At 37.7% G+C, this 18,702-nt stretch overlaps 5 protein-coding genes across 12 annotated transcripts; 1 reads left to right on the forward strand and 4 right to left on the reverse strand.

Annotated features, from left to right (window-relative positions):
- Positions 1-1,580: 1,580 nt before the first annotated feature.
- On the reverse strand, positions 1,581-3,723 carry LOC104788568 (uncharacterized). The gene is made up of 9 exons (XM_087452343.1): positions 3,589-3,723; positions 3,427-3,511; positions 3,183-3,335; positions 2,902-3,084; positions 2,665-2,806; positions 2,442-2,578; positions 2,176-2,256; positions 2,013-2,090; positions 1,581-1,924 (listed from the first exon to the last, which is right to left on the reverse strand). The coding sequence occupies exons 1-9, from the start codon at positions 3,654-3,656 to the stop codon at positions 1,904-1,906; spliced, it is 948 nt and encodes a 315-aa protein (XP_087308469.1). The 5' UTR covers positions 3,657-3,723; the 3' UTR covers positions 1,581-1,903.
- Positions 3,660-5,904, reverse strand: LOC104789849 (uncharacterized; the record flags this gene model as incomplete). Its single annotated transcript, XM_087512792.1, has 9 exons — positions 5,283-5,904; positions 5,115-5,202; positions 4,908-5,030; positions 4,630-4,812; positions 4,379-4,520; positions 4,145-4,281; positions 3,984-4,064; positions 3,820-3,900; positions 3,660-3,731 (listed from the first exon to the last, which is right to left on the reverse strand). Coding segments are annotated over exons 1-9 (948 nt in total), but the record flags the coding sequence as incomplete, so codon positions are not given.
- LOC104789850 (uncharacterized) lies at positions 5,625-10,697 on the forward strand. 3 transcript variants are annotated; one of them, XM_087452335.1, is made up of 12 exons: positions 5,910-7,994; positions 8,080-8,208; positions 8,308-8,427; positions 8,520-8,566; positions 8,840-8,925; positions 9,014-9,108; positions 9,233-9,424; positions 9,533-9,739; positions 9,835-9,982; positions 10,077-10,207; positions 10,294-10,383; positions 10,469-10,697. In XM_087452335.1, exons 1-12 carry the CDS (start codon positions 6,084-6,086, stop codon positions 10,565-10,567), a joined length of 3,255 nt encoding a protein of 1,084 aa, XP_087308461.1. In that variant the 5' UTR covers positions 5,910-6,083; the 3' UTR covers positions 10,568-10,697. The 3 variants fall into 3 exon arrangements, 2 of the variants coding, with proteins under 2 accessions (XP_087308460.1, XP_087308461.1); XM_087452334.1 differs by having other exon boundaries at positions 5,625-7,994; positions 8,308-8,566; positions 8,795-8,925; XR_015558350.1 differs by lacking the exons at positions 10,077-10,207; positions 10,294-10,383; positions 10,469-10,697 and having other exon boundaries at positions 8,308-8,566; positions 8,795-8,925.
- Positions 10,698-12,386: 1,689 nt separating this feature from the next.
- LOC109124897 (F-box protein At3g62430-like) lies at positions 12,387-16,359 on the reverse strand. Of its 6 annotated transcripts, none has more exons than XM_087452339.1 (9): positions 16,091-16,359; positions 15,809-15,869; positions 15,627-15,701; positions 15,370-15,457; positions 15,001-15,101; positions 14,871-14,924; positions 13,375-14,437; positions 13,054-13,194; positions 12,387-12,970 (listed from the first exon to the last, which is right to left on the reverse strand). In XM_087452339.1, exons 7-9 carry the CDS (start codon positions 14,269-14,271, stop codon positions 12,692-12,694), a joined length of 1,317 nt encoding a protein of 438 aa, XP_087308465.1. In that variant the 5' UTR covers positions 14,272-14,437; positions 14,871-14,924; positions 15,001-15,101; positions 15,370-15,457; positions 15,627-15,701; positions 15,809-15,869; positions 16,091-16,359; the 3' UTR covers positions 12,387-12,691. The 6 variants fall into 6 exon arrangements, with proteins under 6 accessions (XP_087308465.1, XP_087308464.1, XP_087308466.1 ...); XM_087452338.1 differs by having other exon boundaries at positions 13,375-14,444; XM_087452340.1 differs by having other exon boundaries at positions 13,375-14,444; positions 15,809-15,900; positions 16,091-16,299.
- Positions 16,360-16,377: 18 nt separating this feature from the next.
- On the reverse strand, positions 16,378-18,634 carry LOC147945052 (F-box protein At3g62430-like). The gene is made up of 3 exons (XM_087452336.1): positions 17,462-18,634; positions 17,145-17,285; positions 16,378-17,051 (listed from the first exon to the last, which is right to left on the reverse strand). The coding sequence occupies exons 1-3, from the start codon at positions 18,356-18,358 to the stop codon at positions 16,755-16,757; spliced, it is 1,335 nt and encodes a 444-aa protein (XP_087308462.1). The 5' UTR covers positions 18,359-18,634; the 3' UTR covers positions 16,378-16,754.
- Positions 18,635-18,702: the final 68 nt, after the last annotated feature.

Here is an 18,702-nt window from a genome sequence, read left to right on the forward strand (position 1 = left end):
TTCACGCGTTTCAATGAATGGTTAGGTTTTCGTTGTCATTATCGCATTGGACCCTAGTAAACACAATCGAATCATTATTATTATACATCACCACTATATGGACTTGAAGACTGAAGTTGTTTGTTCTGATGAGCCCAAACCGTGGTCCTACGAGTCGGTGGCCATTCGAATGGTATTGGTATATATATACATTGATATGCATGTTCTCATTAGTTATTATTAAAAACTGAGCATACTTTCCGAGTCTGATGTTTGGTATTTTCTTAATTTTTGTCACTATTGTAAAGTTTTTCACAATTTTGAGACTTATGATTGTAAGCAAAAATAATAATAACAATACCTAATTCTAGCTAGGTTAAAAATGCAAAACTCAAACCAAACATATGTAATAAGTGATCTATATCTTTTATCTATAAATCAACAACATAAATAACCCCACCCAGTTACAAAGAGTATACTTTACTGCAAAGTCTTAGGTTATTGAAATGATGAGATGATTTGTTTCCTCGAGTGGCCCAACGCACAAGGGATGTGATCTGTCGTGTGTCGTACGCAACAAAATCAAAAGCTAAGAATTTCTTCTTTTTTTTTTTTTTTGGTTTAAAGCATAGAGTTCATCAGTATATTGGACACACACACACACACATATCGTTTCAAACTCATCGACAACACACTATTGGATTATATCAGTAGAGAATTTTTAGCATTTTGAGCAAACAGAACACTTTATTGGAGAACAATCTGTGGAAACACAATTTGAGACGAACCCTTATTGTTTTAACAGAATAATTGGAGAATACAACATAGCCGCACTAACTCTCTTTGTATATACATATTTCAGGCAGCAGGTTTGAGAACATACAGCTTACACGCATGAGAATCCACTGTTGCTGTCAAGTTCCCTACAAACTTTTGTTTCAATGTCTTGTGCGGTTTTCACATCACAACAAAACACATTCATCAGAAGACAAAAGATCAGATTTTTTTTTAGTGTATGTATGTATATACCAGTTAAATACGTATGAATTTATGTATGTATGTATACCTCCCATAGATCTCTGGCTTGAACGATGCTGTTTGCAGGGATCTCAATATCATCCCAAAGAGCAGTAATCCAAGTTCGCGATGGTCCACGGTTCAACAGAAGCAAAGCTACTCTGTAACCTGACAATGGTCCTGCCCAAACCTGATTCCATTTCCCAATTCATTACCAAAAACAAAAGTATTCTACTAGATTAGATAAAAGCTTATGTCCATATAGACGGAATTGTATATGGCCGATGACAATAAGCTTTGGCATGAAGTTGTGCACTTTTAGAAGCTTCTTAAATTAGTAGAGAGTCTCCAATTTGTGATCATGTGTGGTTTGGTGCATCTATGGACATGTGGAAGATCATCTTGAAGAAGTGTAAATGATTTTTCTTTGAATTTGATGTCCATATCACAAAGACAAAATACCTACCAAAGAAACTAAACCGTCATTATCCTGGTACAAGATCAGTGAAATTGAATAGAACAAAGTGAGTGTCCATATCGACCCTGTTTATGTCTAGATGGGATAATTGTCTAAACCTAACAAATGGGATAAAGAAAGCTTCTTTTACCACTTACCGGCCAATGCATCAAACTGAGTTGTGTTACAAGTGTTGAATTTGGAAGAATGATATATCTAGCTATCCATATTCAACGATCATAAACAACAGGATGTTGAATATGGGCAAAAACAAAATACAGACAAGCCTGTTCACAGTTGTGTAACACCACCAAAACATTGTTCTACGTACTCCTGTAAAGGCTTTGACTTAGACTCAGAACACATTTTGATTTTTGTATATACATCAATCCCTTTCCTGCACCATTGGAAGCCACTCACTTAATCATCAGATCCCAGCGCGGAAAACTTCTAGTACCCCTCTTGCCTAGTCTGCAATTCATATAGGTGGATCTGAGAACACACACATAAGCAAAGGAAAAAAAGAAGAAGAAGCAAGTATTCACTAAAAGGAGCTTACGTTTTCAAAAAATAGAATCTCAGGTCGAATATACAGTTCTCGGAATTTGTTGAGAACACCATCCCAGTCTCCAATAACCTGGACAGCCAACATACATCACTCAGTCACAGATCGAGTAACTTGCTTGTCTTTCACCATAAAAGTCAAGTCTAAGCTCTTTTACCTCTTTCTCAGAACGAAAATGTCTGACCCATCCATTGTTTTCATAAGCTACACAGTTGTATCCATCTCCATGCGAGCAAACCTGTAATATCACCTCTATCTCAGAACAGTAATGTCTGAGTCTGACCCATGTATTATTTTCATACGCTATACAGTTGTATAGATATTTCATGCGATCAAACCTGAATATTAATATTTGGAGAGTTGTTTCTGGTAACATAGAAAACTTAAATGGAACTGAAACAAATTAGATACTTGGGCCTTTACCATTGAGACGAGACGGTATTTGGTGTATGGACTGTCACCTTCGTATTTGTATATCTTACGAATATCTATCTTAGTCGCCAGGACAGAAATTGTATCGAATATTTCTTTTCCAGTCTCATTGTTCTCCCACTCAAATGCTAAAAACAATATGAGAAAACATGCTCAAAACTACTGCATTTTGTTGTTAATGCTAGTAACCATAGCTTATCATATATAGGCTTACCAATTGTGAAAACAGATGGAAGTTTATTTATCATATGTTGAACATAGTTTCGTTTCCCACATCCTTCTTTTTCACAAAGCATCTTTGCGTTGAGCCTGATGATCTTAAGGGTAGTCGCAAATGTATAAATCACAAGTGCAGACTGTGATTACCCAAAAACGTTTCTAGTATCAATCTCATGTAAGACTTGACTCTCTTTCAGTACTAAAAAAAAAAAAAATGAAAAAAATGACTTGCCTTGAATACTCTGAGTGAATTAGCATTGATGATCAGACCAAAAGAACATTCACCAGAATACGCCCTATCTGTCTTGCATCTAACGCAATTCGTTTTCGCCACTTCGTTCACTTTGAAGTGCGAATTCCAGCGAGGTAGAAGCTCCAAGATGTTTAGAAACAGCTTAGAAACACCGTTTGCTTCCTGAAGAGTATAGTAAACAACAAGAACATATGAAGCTTTAGAAAGACGTAATTAACAACACACATAAGACACAAAGGTTTAAAGATGAGAGCAGAGACCAGAGGATGAGTAGTGAGACTGAGATTGTCGAGTAGGAAGATACGAAGTATGTCTTGTGGAAGAACAGATTCATCATCTGTCAGGTTGTGTTGTGCTTCTTGAACATAATTCCTCAAAAAATCGCTTAAGAAAACACTAATCTTCCACAGAGACTGCACAAATCACATTCTTAAAAACAATAAATGAAATAAACAATATCGATAAAAAATAGATTCAGGCTAGTTACGTTCTGCAAAAATAAACCTTGAGTATCATATCAAGAGCTGAAACAGAAGTGGCGTTCAGTAACTTCTCTTCAGATTCCTCTGTGTTTGAGTCTGAGAGTTCTCTGAATGATAGATAAGCATAATTAAAGCATACTCTACAGGAAAAGGCTTAATTAAAGGATGAGATTTGACTACTTACGGTTCTAATTTTTGGTCAATTTCTTCGAATTTCCTTACTTCTTGAACCTCTGATGGATTCATCTCCATGATCTGGCTGGGACTGATCTTTCTGGATTTTCCCAGATCTCTCTGCCCGGAAACAACCTGGTCCCTCTGCCTAGCCTGCGATTCATGTAGGTGGAACTGAGAACACACACATAAGCAAAGGTACAATACATAAGCATGTATGCAGTCGAAGGAGCTTACGTACGCTCTCAAAAAACAGAATCTCGGGTCGAATATTATCGTGCGTTACGAAAATGTTGACAACACTCTTCCAGTCTCCTATAACCTAGATAAGTAACATACCCTCACTCAGGTACAGATATCAGAGTAACTTGCTTGTCCTTTTACAAAAATGTCTAAAAGCTTTACCTCTTTCTCAGAACCAAAATATCTGACCCACCTACTGTTTTCATAAGCTATACAGTTGTATTGATCTCCATGCGAGCAAGCCTAAATATTAACATTATATTTGTTTCTGGTACTTCAATATTTAGTAAACTTAATGGAAGTAAAACAAAATGGCCCATTACCATTGAGACCAGACGGTATTTGGTGTATAAGCTGTCACCTTCGTATCTGCATATGGCACTAATACATATCTCAGTTTCCAGAGCAGCAACTGTACTAAATATATCGCAGCTAGTCTCATTGTTCTCCCACTGAAGTGCTAAAAACAACACAAGAAAACATGCTCAAAACTACTGCATTTTGTTGTTAATGCTACTAACCAACTAACTCCATAGTTATTTTATATATAAGCTTACCAATCGTGAAAACAGTTGGGAGATTGTTTATCACCCGTTGAACATAGTTACGTTTCCCACATCCTTCCTTGTCGCAAAGCATCTTTACGTTGAGCCTGATGATCTTAAGGGTAGTCTCAAATGCTCTAATCACGAATACGGACTGTGATTACGCAAAAAAAAAAAACGGTTTCTAGCATCAGCCTCATGAAAGAATTGACTCTGTTTCAATTTCAGTACTTAAAACATAAGGAAGAAAATGAGTTGCGTACGTTGTAAACTCTGAGGGAATCAGCATTGACGATGATGCCATAAGAACGTTGAGAAGAATACGCCATATTCATCTTGCATCTAAAGCAAATGGTTTTCGCCACTTCATCAACTTCAAAGTGTGAATAACAGCGAGGAAGAAGCTCCAAGATGTTTAGAAAGAGTTTAAGAAGATGGTTTGCTTCCTAAAAGAGTATAGTAAACAAACAAGAAGATATGAAGCTTGAGAAAGAAGTAATTAACAAGTCAGAAAAGGTTTCAAAAAGATGAGAGCAGAGACCAGAGGATGAGTGAGACTGAGATTGTTGAGTAGGAAAGTACGAAGTATCTCCTTTGGAGGAGCAGAGTGGTTAACATAATCCAACCAATAAGCGTTTAAGAAAAACCTAATCTTGGAAAGAGACTGCACAAATCACATTCATAAAACCATAAATCAAATAAACAAGATGTATAATATAAGATTCAGGCGCTTGTGCAAAATTAAAACCTCGAGTATCATATCAAGAGCGGATACACAAGTGGCGTTGAGTTTCTTCTCTTCATCAGATTCCTCTGTGTTTGAGGCTGAGAGATCTCTGAATGATAGATAAGCACTTAGCAAGGAGACGAATTGTCAAGAGAAGAACTAAGGCATAAACATATGACTACTACTTACTGATCAGGTTTCTTCACTTCTTGAACCGCTGATGGATCCATCTTCTTGAAAGCAAAACGTTCTTTAGTTACCTAGAGAGAAAACAACAATGGAGCTTTTCTTTCTGAATTTTCCCGAGAAAGAGAGAGAAAAAATGTGGGAAGCGTCGAAGAGAAGAAGAAGAAGAAAGTAAAAACTCTTCCCAGAAAGGTCAGCAGAGTCAGTTGGAGTGTGGGTCACGTGTTCTATTATTAAAGAATTGAGCGCGAAAACTCTTCCCGCACGTGTTCGTCTCCTACGGTATTGCGAACTTTTGTCGAACACTTGGTGGGCAGAGGGCACTATCCATTTGTTAAACTTGAGTTTTTTTTTTTTTTTTTTATTAAGAAACTTTGGAACCGGTTCAACTTAACCGGTAGAGTCAACAAAACTCAAAAACATTTGAACAGCTGCGAATCTCTCAAAAGCCAAAAACTCAAAAGATATAAACCAATTTCGATCATTCCATGACCATCTCTGATCCAAAACATGAAGAATCGCTCCCGAATTCGAAAACTCACTCGATTTATTTTGGGGTTTTTTGGCCTGTTTATATTGATTGTCAGTATTTACAACAGAAGCAGTCCAGGCGAGAAATGCTCACAAGGTGTTCGACACAATTCCTCAATGAAGTCTTTTTTGTTTTTTAATTCCCAATCCTTGTCACGTGGTTGTCACGTGATAAAGTGTGAGTCTTTTTGATACATAAACAATCGCAAGAAGCAAAAAAAAAAACAAAAAAGAGAACAAGAAAGCGCAAGAAGCTTTGAGAGAATCGTTGACATGAAGCCTCCTTCTCTGAAAGATTGTGGATTTGATGAGAGTTACTTTGGTCAAGGAGATCATATCAAGGCCATGGAGGTAATTGAAGACTCGATTTTGGAACAAGGGAAAGAAAAGGTCTCAGATTTGCTTATTTTCCAGCAAGGTACCATCTTCAGGGCACAAGCGATAAGAGCAGAGAATCGTGACGTGAAGTTCACGTTTTTGTTGGCTTCTGTAGAATGCTTTTCCGTAAGTGAAGGGCTCTCATCGTTTTGTGCTGTTTCACTGTTTGAATTGGGACAACATCTTGGATCTTCCTTGTATTACAAGAAATCTGTTGAGAAAGCAAAAGAGTATCTATCTGTTTTGGCTAATTTTCGTGAATTGGATTTGAAAGAGCAGAATAGTAAAAAGGATATCGAAAGAATACTCAGAGATGCAGAGTCAAGGATCGCTGGACCTAACAAGAAGACTCTAGTTGCTTCTGTAGAGAGAAGCGAACCAAAAGCGAGGGAGTCAAAGAAAAATCTAGACCCGAAACTGAGGTCGTGTTGGATGGGTTTGAGTGATGAGTTCAAAAGGAACTTTCTGAAAGTAAGCACTGCAAAGTTTATAAGTTTCGTCGAGGCAATGTATGGCAAAGAGGGACGAGATGCTTTGGAGCAAGTTCTCACTTCTGCCAGGGAAAACAGAAAATGGACTTTCTGGATGTGTCGAACTTGTTCGAACAAGTTCTCTAGTCCTGAGGAGTGTAAGAATCACATTGGACAAGAACATGCTGCTGAATTTAAACCTTCTTCGACAAAGTATATGGCCCTTACGATAAGTAAAGTCTGGGCTCGTAAGATATCAGTTGGAGATTGGGAACCAGTGGATGCAGTAGCTGCCGTTGATATGATTAAGAATCGACTCCAAGATGTGAAAGCCTTTGCATATGAGAATGGATGGTCCAAAGACTGGCCTTTAGTTGTAGACGAAGAGCGCAGTCAATTACTCAAGGAAATCCAATTGCTCCTTGTCTCGTTTTGGGAGCGTAAAATTCTGTCTTGTAGCATTCGAGACTGGATGATACAGTTTGTAGTTAAGTATCTTGCACAGTTCCAAGTTTCTGAGCATACCATTATTACCGAGTGTCGCCTAGTTGACACACCTCAGAGTATCTGCTTTCTGGATTGTAATGAACTCAATCAAATCCTGGACTTTCTAAAAAACATCAAAGGTGAAAGGGATGATGGCACAGATCTGGTTCGCAGAGCAGCGGACAGTTTCTGCGATGGTAGCCGAGTTAGAGAAAAGATTGACTTTGATCCTCAGTTTACATTTCTACTTCTGGATAAGAGACTGCTGAAATGCGAGCTGGCTCGATTTGATAATGAAGGGACAATCAATGTTTTTGATCCCAGTATTCACTATGCCAAAGCACAAGTTCATAGAGATGATATCTTATCTTGGTTAGCAGACAATTCTTCAGGAGACGAGAGTTTTAGATTTCCCAGACCTATCAGGACACATAATCTTGATATTTGGGTGGCTGTTCTGAGAGCTGTTCAATTCACGTGTAGGACTTTGGGAATCAAATATGAGAAGAAAATGAAAATGATATGTTATGATGCAGCTCTTGTTGACGCCAAGAACTTATGTACACGCGAAGATGAAAGAAGAAGGAATATTCCGGAAGATCAGAGGAACATTTATGCATCTCTTCTGTGCAATAAATGTGAAGAATATATAAGGAGAGACGCTGGAAATTCTCTCACTACAAAATTGTTCTTGTGTGCAGTACGAGATGTTCTCGAAGGAGCATTGCAGCCGACAGTTGATTGTGTCGATCTAGTAGATTGTCTGAATCATATACATCGGCATAAACGTATCAGTGATGCTATAGTTTTGAAGTCCATTGAGCATCTGAAATCTGTGGTCACCAACAAGGTTTAGTTGTGGTCTAAATTTAACTTAGGACATAAAATTAAGTGAAGTTGTCAGTTGTCACCGTAATGTATCTATTGACTTGCAGGTTCCGCTACTGGATTCAAAGATTTTGTTAGTTGAAAACTCGAGGGTTAATTTGCTAAACAGCCTTGTCGGACTTTCTGTTTTTGAGTACCGCTCGTATATCCTTCAACCGCTGAAACGATTCTTGCAGGTTGGTTGGTAACTTTGGCTTCATACAAAGAGCCTTCATCTTCCCTTTGATTTTCTGTTTGATAGTACCTTATGTTTTAATGTATGTATCTTCTTCTAGGAAGAGTTAGATGAAATTGTAGATATGGATGTCAAAGCACTTCCAGAACCTTTATCCGAGAAAAAACAAGAGAAGGAGAAGAAGCCAGGGTCAAAGAAGAAAAAGAATAGAAGTAACAAGGTCGTTGATGGTCTAAATTCTCTATTTGCTTCCATGAATATTTGGTTACTCAGTTGTACGAATACGAATGAATGGTCTTCATGGCATAACAGAGAAATTCAGCGAGCATGTCTAGTCTTCTTGATCAGAATGTCGAACAGTAAGTACCTCTCTTCTAGAAGCTACGTATTATCATGAGCGTAGACTTAGGCTAATTTTTCTCATTTGTAATTATCTGTTCTAGTAATTATCTTATTTTAATTAGGATTTTCTAGGGTTTTTTGTTTTTTTTGTTTTATATAGTGTTGTTTATTTTATGAGGAGAGTATTCTCAACCATATATGCTTCGGTGCTTCATCACACAAAACGTTTTCTGACCTATGTCTAGCGAATCGTATGTCAACCTTGAACCGGGAGTTACTTCACTAAACAGGACAGAAGAAGATTCTATGGAACCAGAAGATACTCGTGAAAAAGGTCAATCTGAAATTTTATCCAATCAAGACGAAGCTACTAAAGGTGACCCTGGTTTCAAAAGACCTTCTCAATTGACGAATATTTTAAAAACTGTTCTTAGATGTATTAAATTTATGATTCTTATTTTAAGATATGCATGGAGAAGATTCACTGTCTAAAAATTTGGAGTCGGTACATGGCAAAGCTGTATCCAGATACAATTCAGCTCTTGACATGATACTGAAGGTATTAGCAGTCAACAACAAAAATAATTCAAAACCTAAACTCTCTTTTTCTGTTTCAGCTCATTCTAATTTTCTGGTATTATTTCTCTACTAACTTATCTTTGATTTTTTTTTTTCTGCTGCAGTCCCTCTGTAACATTAAAGTTCTTAAAGAAGATTTGTTGCACAATCGGCAGACATTTTCTGACAACCAAGTGCCTTCTGCACTACGAAGTTTCTTTTCTGCTTTTGTCTCGGAGCAGATAAAAGAAGAGGAACTCTATAGTCACTTATTGTCCAACTTGCTTGCTTCCCTAGAAGAAGAATTTCATTCCCTGGTTTGTGCAGATAAACATAAGCTTCTAAATATTATTGTTATTATTATTATACATAGGCCTGAATGTTGTCTTAAATGTCATTCGTTTTTTTCTTTTAACTCATTTCAGTCAAGTGATGGTGCTGAGGTACTCGTCGCAATCCTCGAGTTTTGTCATTGGTGGAAAATTCCAGAAGGAGAAAGCTTGGTAACTCGCCTTTTTACGTTGGAGGTATATGAAAGAATGAGTTGTAAAAAATGCAGAAGGAAGCCAAATCATCCAGAGCAAAGTTCTTATGGAATCGTTATGCCTGCTGATTCTATCAGAGACTTAAAGGTATGTTTCATTTTTTTCATATTTTTCTTTTCTACAGAAACTGGCACTTAAAAATCCTGCTCTGTGATTATGCTCTGTGGTTTTTATATATGCAGAGTGCTCTTGGGAATATGAAGTTTGAAGACATCCTTAAAATGATCCGCATGGAAGAGAAAATGATATGTGATGTTAGAACAGGAGGCTGTGGAGACACAAACTTTGTCCACCACACTATCAGTAGATGCCCACCTATCTTCACAATTGGTAAGTTTTGACCACGATTGTGTTCTTATCTACTCGTTTCATTTATTGTGGAATGATCAAACAGTTTGCTGTTTTGATGGGTTTGCAACATTAGGGCTGGAATGGGAGAAGAATGAAACTGAAAAAGAAATATGTGAAACAACAAAGTCTTTGGAGTGGGAGATAGATATCAGCAGGCTATATGAAGGCTTAGAACCAAACACCAAGTACCGGCTTGTGTCAATGGTAAAATCTGAAACAGGGTCACATATGTTTGTGCTATTGTTCTTCTGTATCTCTTGTCTGTTACAGTCTTAGAATATGGAATGCAGACTGGTTGTGGTGAAGAAGAAGAATACATTTGCATGGCTTATAAAAAGAACCGGTGGGTCAGTCTCACACATGAAGCTTCAATAGAAGAGGTAAGATGAAACAGTAGCCTTTGTCTTTCTTGAGCTGGATTGTAAACTTTGTTGGATTAAGACATTATTGATATGTGTGGTATAGGTTGTTGGTAACTGGGAGAGTGTTGCCAGATTATGTGGGGAAAGGAAGGTTCGTCCAGAGATTCTGTTTTATGAAGCTGTTCAATGGCCTAACAAGTGAATATAACTGTATGGGGGAACTCAAGTTTGCTAACTTACACTACACAACTTTTGGGGGTTTAACCTAACTATGTTTGCGAATATTATTTATTTTCTTTAGATTGATGGGTTGATTTCTCCAGGTTCGAACCATGGTATAAACTGACCCCTATGATCTTATCGTACAACAAAACAAGGCATATTCGAACGATTTCGAAGCTCCATTTCGAACCATGTTTTGAAACATAATTTTTTTTTAAAGAAGAAATAATCCAAGCCAGCTATGTAGTTTTTAGGCCTGCATGTCTTTGAATACTACGTATCTAGATAAGATAGATTCATGCTTATGAAGTAAGAAATTAGATACTTTATGAAGATCTTTATTGTGCAAAGAAACTTAAAAGAGGAAAATTTAAGTGAAGAATACCAAACTTAGTAAATATTTAATTGGTATATAATAAAAGTTGATCTCCAAATAGCAACTTTAAGAACAAAATACATTTTTATGTTCCAAAAAACTTGATAAAATCCTAATAACATAGACTAAAAATAAGGGATCTGTATTATTGTTCTTAAAAATAAGGGATCTCAAAATCATCGCAAAGAGCAGTAATCGAAGTTCGTGATGGTCCACGGTTCAACAGAAGCAAAGCTACTCTGTAACCTGACAATGGTCCTGCCCAAACCTGATTCCATTTCCCAATTGTTGGTGCGGGATTCAGTACTCCCGACATACCGAACTAAACCAGAAAGATAAATTATCTATTTAACCGGGAAGCCGGTTAAAGAACCGATTAGGTCATTTGAAGTCAATTCGGACGAAGTGAAGTCTTGGAGAGGAAGAAACCAACCTCTACTTCGGCACGACGGCCGACTCGTGTAATTAGGCAGTTTTCTATATTCTACTCCGTCCGATAAGGAAAGCTAATATATTATGTAATCTTTGTAAATGTATAAATAAGGAGAGACTTCTCCATTGTAAAACATCCACAATTGAATACAATAATTCAGTTCTCTTCTTGTTCTTGACAATAGAAACCCTAGCTTCTTCGAGATCTATTATTTTTCTTCTAATTTCAAAGCTTAGATCTGTTTTATAGAGAGATCACTTTACTGAATTTGTTTTCCCTCTTAAACAAATTCATTGTGGAAACCTAGTTTCTACACCAATTCATTACCAAAAACAAAGTATTCTATTAGATAAAAGCTTATGTCCATATAGACGGAATTGTATATGTCCATATAAACAGATTTCGCCAACTCTTTGAGAGAACCATTGTGAACACAGCCTCCTTTGTGAATGACCCGATATGGCAAATAATCTCATTTGGTAGACTGCAATATCTATCCATACTTCATGCAAAAACCTAGCGACCCGTTAAACTACAGTTTCCAATGGAGAAATAAGCGCCTAGTCTCTAACATTAAGTGAAAACTAGATAATAATCCCTAAATCAGACCCTAGTTTCAGTTTAGCAACAGACCAGCTTAATCCACTACTTGTCTACACGAAAACTAGAGCGAACACCAGATTCAAAGAGGACGTTAGAGCCGATCTATTCATCTCTAGTACCATGAACAACGTTGATGCCTTTAGTGAATCAAAATTGCATCTTCAAATCGAATGTGACGACTGACGAGGAAGAACTAAACCGGGGAGTTTTTTCAATTACAACTTGGTCTGAATTGGTTTGATTTGCACTGGCTTTCAAACATTAGTTAACCAAACCGAACCAGATTCAAATTGAGGAGGATATATAATTAACGTTAAGTTCATCTGATTTTGAGATTTGAGACATTTAAAAAGAAACAGTCAAAGCAAATTACTCACTAAATCCCTGTGGACGTTAAATCCTCCTTCATCGGAAAATATCTGAGAAAGTATATCTCTTGGTAACAACAGTAGACATAATGTAGCTTAGCCTCTCTCTTACAAACTCAAGAGTGACTTTAGGCACAAAACAACACTAGTTCTAAAGTCAGAGATGACAAAAACACCAAACTGTTCAAATCAGAACAAATATCACGCATGTACGAAAGATGCAAAAAGAATAACACTAGTTCTAATGTCAACAAATCAGGAACCACGTCTGTTCCTTTGATCAGATCTAAATGTTCATGTTGAGGTAAACAAACTCTAGTTTGTTTAACCGAACTTGACCTCGACTTTGCATTTCGATGAAGCTCTCGGAAGCATTAAGAGATCCGCCAAGATCTGCAGCTTTTCTTCATCACTACTTACCTTGACATGAACTTCCAACAGCACCAGACACTGCAATTTCTCCAAGACACGCTTTAGTTGCACCATTTCTTCGATATATCCCTTGAATTGAGTTATCTTTAGGATCTCAATAGGGCAGGTCAAAAGGAAAGCATAGTCCTCCAAGCATTCGCAGACAGATATTGAATAATCATAGTGCAATTCCTGTAAAAGACACTTTATGAGGACCTATATATATAGGAGTTTTACTTTGCTCAATGAACTTTTTTGGGGGCATTCGGTCATACCTCAATGGTGAGAGTCCTCAGATTTGGCGATTTCTTAACAAAACGTTTTAGACCAACCCAGCAGGAAGGTGATTCAGTTGGCATATATATATGAGACATGTTTTCAAACACTGTGGCTGTTTCACTGGCATCCCCGAACAGCTGGAACAGAAATAATAAAAAAGTCAACAAGTCAGTCATCAAAATGCAAAATTTGGCACAACAAAACTGTAGTAAACATTCCAATGTCCAGCAAAATTATGCCGAGGAATGGTTCCCTAAGCTTTACTATGCAGAAACATATTCATAGAGTTAGGGTAAGATGCAGTAGAGAACACTTGCCAGCATCGTGTCAACATAGTCTAAGCGCAGAATATGAACATTTTTCAAACCCTTGAACAGATTCGTTGGATCGGTTTCATTCCCATAAGTCATCAGATTAAAATGGAGCTTCGCTTCAACAAGGGAGTCGAGATTAACAACTGGAAACTCGTCATGAATAAAATCACTGTATTCTAAGTAGGCAAGACTGGGAGTATCAAAACTAATTCTCTTAAACACATAGCCTTCATAATCTTCTTCTTCTGTATATGCACGCCTCATAGTAAGTCTCCTAAGGGTCTGACTACACACAGTGTGAGACCAATTCCAACGTTCACAGTTGAATCCATCTATGACTAACTCCTCAAGCACAGGGCAAGCAGAAAGAAGCCTTGTAAACGCACAACCACTAGTATCATTGAACCGAACTGAATCAAGAAGGAGAGTCTTGAGAGCAGGAAGCAAAGCATTACTAGGGAGAATGTCAATAACAAAGCCAGACCCTAGCTTCATTTTCACAACGCTCTTGCAAGTGAAGATCTCACAAGGCAGTGAGTAATCTCCTTGGACGTTGACGTCCAGTTCAAGATCCAAGACACCACACTTGATCGCATCTCGTAAACAATCGTTGACAGTACTATACTGAGCATAATCCAAAGACTGTAGCTTTAGAGAGAATCTCCTCAAACGGTGAATGGCATGTCGAGCCGATACTAATTCATCAGCGAAATCTTTGAGACTTGCCTTAGTACTAATGGCAGACGAGGAGGAACCAGCAAAAACAGCACTCGGTAAGACGGTAAGCAGATTCCACCATTTCTTGGAGGTACACTTCAAGCACGCAGCCGCTTTTGCCGAGAGGAAGGAGACTACTTGAGTAACAATAAGATCATCTGGTAAACTACTGATCCTATCCATCCTTTTTTTTTTTGCCAACCCCAAAGAACCCTTTCAATACCCAGAAATAATCGCAATGCAGAACAAGAACACCGAAGCGTAATTTGCAGAAATTAGGGTAGAAGACGACTAAAACCGAGAGAACTCTGAAGCGGAACTGAATCTTCAAAGAGAACTTGACGAAGAACTAGATTCTTGAAAGCAGAGCAAAGGTTCAATTATTATGTTTCTATCAATTTTGCTCTTTCATTATATGCTCTGATACAATAATTAATAAGCCAATCATTTTGCGCCAGCTGTAATCATCGCCTCCCAGTCCAAACTCCGGTTAATTTGGGTTTAGGTTTCTAATTATTTGGTACGTTTTTTTTTTATTTATTCAAGCAGTTATTTGGTATAATTTACCATCTTCAATGGTTGGATCCCATTTATGAGATCCAACTATAATTGAAAAAATGCAAATCTCAAAAGTTAGACACCTAAAAATATCCATTATTTTTTATATACTCCAATGGTAGAACAACTAGTTGAGGATCTAAAAATTTAAATTTGAAAAAACTTGTGTATGACTAAATTTGAGGTAAGTCACAAACCAATCAAGCATTTCATCGATGTTGTACCTGACTGTCCAGCCGTGTGACACTTTCGGGTGTATCTTCACGTAACTAGGTTACCTACAGAGTCCGTTTTAAGTTAGATGAAAGGCGTTTTATATATAACTGTTTGAATTGCAGTGCAGAAGCAGTTTACCTCGGGTTTGGATGCTAAAGTCTCTTCAAATTGCTTCCCGAGTGCTGGTGAGGTCCAATGATCAATTTTAGCTCCCAATATAGCAATTGGAGCCTTCCCACCTGAAGAAACCAACCAAAGACTATGAAAAGTAAAGCAACCGGACCAATCAAAGTGTTTCTATGTCTGTAAATGTGAAGCATGAGCCCCCTGCTGATTCGTATACAAAACAATCAACATCTGCTTAAGTTAGTGGATGTTGTAATCTTGGTGATACGAGTTACGAAATTAATCTTATAAGTGACTCTCAAAATTTTACAAAGAATGAGGCAAGGCAAATGACAACAAACGTAGGAATGAAGATGTTGAAGTATACCAAAGGTCACTTACCCTTGATATCATCAACTGTAACAAAAGTAGGATGAAGCAAAACAGCTGCTTGAATAAGCTCTAGTTTAGACAGCTCCACGCACTACTTCTGATGAAGATCAATAACACAATAGATAAAACTTATCCATTTAGATAAGATAATACCAGCGAAAGAGAATGACACAAATTTCTCCACGTAACTACAGCACAGGTAAATTGGGAACAATTCCTCAACAAGAAGTGAAGAAGCAAAGATAATTAATAGATAGAAAACGAACCGCCCCAACACATCCCTGCAGCTCCAATGGTTGTTATGCCTTTGTTCTTTATGGCTTCAAGTACTGGTTTGGTGTCTTCAAAGCCCAAGACAAACCAAGACAAACATGAAAAGTCTGTTGTTAGCCATCAACGAGAAAGTAGAACAGGAATGAAACACAATTGAGAAAGACAAATCACATACCCTTACAACACTCTCTTGCAGCAGAACATATATCTCACCATCATCAAAACGTTTTCCCAAGCTCCATACCCAAAATAAAAATAGCGAGAAATCTCCGGTGAAAGAAAAAAAAGCATGCATTGAACAAACAAAGGACAATCACAAATCACAGTGTCTTTCCAATTGTTTCAACCCTAGTACTAATTTTTATGCATAAGAGTCAATTACATCATCCTAATTTCTATAAATCATAAAACCCCTAATTTCTATAGCCAAAATAAACACGAATTCGTATATTCGTACCATGAGAAACGCCGATTTAGTGAAGCATATACTCTTCGATTGGTATCATTAAACGCCGATTTGCTCAATCGGAGTCACCAACTGTCACCCGCGCCGGTGGAACTTCTCTCCAAATACAGTATAGTACCGGCGGGTCTAAAATAATACTGGACTTTTTATTTAATTTTTGGACTAATCTCTGTGTAGCCTTTGCAGGTCTTCATAGTATCGTTGCAATTAACTTGGTCTGAATTGGTTTTATTTGCACTCGGTTTCAAACACACCGAACCAGATTCAAAATTGAGGAGGATCATATAACAACGATTTAATTAACACTGTTTCTCATCAAGTTCATTTATTTTGAGACATTTAAAATTAAAAACAAGCAATCAAAACTAAATCCCTGTGAATGTTAAATCCTCCTTGACCGGAATATATCTGAGAAACTATACCTCTTAGCAACAGTAGACTAGCTCAGCCTGTCACTTACAAACTCAAGAGTGTTCTAGGCACAAAACAAACTACTAAAGTCAGAGATGACAAAAACTCCTAACTGTTCGATTCAGAACAAAATATCACGCATGTGTACGAAAGATGCAAAAAGAATAACACTAGTTCTAATGTCAACAAACCAGGAACCACGTCTGTGATTTCACAAGTATATGTTGTGAGGCTCAAACAGACTCTAGTTTGTATAACCGAACTTGACCTCGACTTTGCATTTGGACGAAACTCTCGGAAGCATCGAGAGATCGTCCAAGATCTGCAGCTTTTTTTCATCACTTGTTGCCTGGACATGAACTTCCAACAGCACCAGACACTGCAATTTCTCCAAGACATGCTTTACTTGCACCATTTCTCCGACATATCCATCGAATTGGGTTATCTTTAGGATCTCAACAGGGCAGGTCAAAAGGAAAGAATAGTCCTCTAAGCATTCGCAAACTGCTTTTTCATCGCTATCATAAGTATAGTGCAAAGCCTGAAAAGTTTTTGTTATGAGTACTACCACCTATAAGAAGAGTATATATTATAAGGTTTGTTCAATGAACTTTTAGGGGACTTTCGGTCATACCTCAATGGTCAGAGTCTTCAGATTTGGAGATTTCGTAACAAAAACTTTTAGACCATCCCAGCAAACATCTGCTTCAGTTGGCATATATAAATGAGACATGTTTTCAAACACTGTGGCTGTATCAATGCCGGCCTCGAACACCTGGAACAGAATAATAAAAAGTCAACAACAAGTCAGTCATCAGAATGCAATATTTTAGTAAACATTACAGTGTCTAGCAAAATTATGATGGATGGTTCCCTAAGCTTTACTATTTGTTAAGCTGCAGAAACATATTCACAAAAGAGTAAGGGTAAGATTCAGTAGAGAACACTTGCCTGCATCGTGTCAACAGTGTCTAAGCGCAGAATCTGAACATTTTCCAAACCCTTGAACAGATTCGTTGGATCGGTTTCATCCGAAGCAGTCATCAGACTAAAATTGAGGGTCGCTTCAACAAGGGAGTCGAGATTAACAACTGGAAACTCTTCATGAATATAATCATCGTATTCTAAGTAGGCAAGACTGGGAGTATCAAAACTAATTCTCTCAAACTCATATTCTTGATGATAATCTTCATCTTCTGAATATGCACGCCTTATAGTAAGTCTTCTAAGGATCTGACTAGACACAGTGTGAGACCAATTCCAAAGTTCACAGTTAAATCCATCTATGACTAACTCCTCAAGCACAGGGCAAGCAGAAAGAAGCCTTGTAAACGCACAACCACCAATACCATCGAACCGAACTGAATCAAGAAGAAGAGTCTTAAGAGCAGGAAGCAAAGCATTACTAGGGATAATGTCAATAACAAAACCAGACCCTAGCTTCATTTTCACAACGCTCTTGCAAGTGAAGATCTCAGAAGGCAGTGAGTAATCAATGAAATCTCCTTCGAAGTTGACGTCCAGTTCAAGATCGAAGACACCACACTTGAACGCATCTCGTAAACAATCGCTGACAGTACTATACTGAGCAAAATCCAAAGACCCCAGCTTTAGAGAGAATCTCCTCAAACGGTGAATGGCATCTCGAGCCGATGCTAATTCATCAGCGAAATTTTTGAGACGTGGCTCAAACGAGTAGCAACCAACATAAGCAGCACTCCGTAAGACGGTAAGCAGATTCGCCCATTTCTTGGAGGTACACATCAAGCAAGCAGCCGCTTTTGCCGAGAGGAAGGAGACTATGTGAGTAACAATAAGATCATCTGGTAAACTACTGATCATATCCATCTTTTTCGCCAACCCTTTTCTTCACTACCAAGAAGACCTCACTCAATCTCTAATGGAACCTTGAGCGACTCGAAGCAAAAACCCAGAAATAATCGCAACCGCGTTTATGCAGAAACAAGAACACCGAAGCGTAGTCTGCAGAAATTGGGGTAGAAGACGACTAAACCCGAGAGAACCCTAAAGCAGAATTGAATCAAGAAGAGACCTTGATGAAGAACTAGAGCGGATTCTTGAAAACAGAGCAAAGGTTCAATTTTTATCTTTTCTTCTATCAATTTTTCTCTTTTATTATATACGCTCGAATACAATTGTTTAGCAGCCAATCGTTTTGCGCCAGTTGTAAT

This window comes from Camelina sativa, chromosome 5, assembly GCF_030686135.1.
Source record: "Camelina sativa cultivar CO46 ecotype springtype chromosome 5, ASM3068613v1".
NCBI classification, from domain to species: Eukaryota; Viridiplantae; Streptophyta; class Magnoliopsida; order Brassicales; family Brassicaceae; genus Camelina; species Camelina sativa.

Coding starts and splice junctions, on each gene's coding strand:
- LOC147945052 (XM_087452336.1), bottom strand. CDS start 18,358: ATGGATATGATCAGTAGTTTACCAGATGATCTTATTGTTACTCACATA. Junction 17,286..17,461: donor ACACTGTTGACACGATGCAG/GCAAGTGTTCTC, acceptor ATTCTGTTCCAG/GTGTTCGAGGCCGGCATTGA. Junction 17,052..17,144: donor TGAAGACTCTGACCATTGAG/GTATGACCGAAA, acceptor AAAACTTTTCAG/GCTTTGCACTATACTTATGA.
- LOC109124897 (XM_087452339.1), bottom strand. CDS start 14,271: ATGGATAGGATCAGTAGTTTACCAGATGATCTTATTGTTACTCAAGTA. Junction 13,195..13,374: donor ACTATGTTGACACGATGCTG/GCAAGTGTTCTC, acceptor TTTCTGTTCCAG/CTGTTCGGGGATGCCAGTGA. Junction 12,971..13,053: donor TGAGGACTCTCACCATTGAG/GTATGACCGAAT, acceptor TGTCTTTTACAG/GAATTGCACTATGATTATTC.
- LOC104789850 (XM_087452335.1), top strand. CDS start 6,084: ATGAAGCCTCCTTCTCTGAAAGATTGTGGATTTGATGAGAGTTACTTT. Junction 8,209..8,307: donor CGCTGAAACGATTCTTGCAG/GTTGGTTGGTAA, acceptor ATCTTCTTCTAG/GAAGAGTTAGATGAAATTGT. Junction 10,208..10,293: donor AGTACCGGCTTGTGTCAATG/GTAAAATCTGAA, acceptor TATGGAATGCAG/ACTGGTTGTGGTGAAGAAGA.
- LOC104788568 (XM_087452343.1), bottom strand. CDS start 3,656: ATGGAGATGAATCCATCAGAGGTTCAAGAAGTAAGGAAATTCGAAGAA. Junction 3,085..3,182: donor GTCTCACTACTCATCCTCTG/GTCTCTGCTCTC, acceptor TATACTCTTCAG/GAAGCAAACGGTGTTTCTAA. Junction 2,091..2,175: donor ATTTTCGTTCTGAGAAAGAG/GTAAAAGAGCTT, acceptor TTGGCTGTCCAG/GTTATTGGAGACTGGGATGG.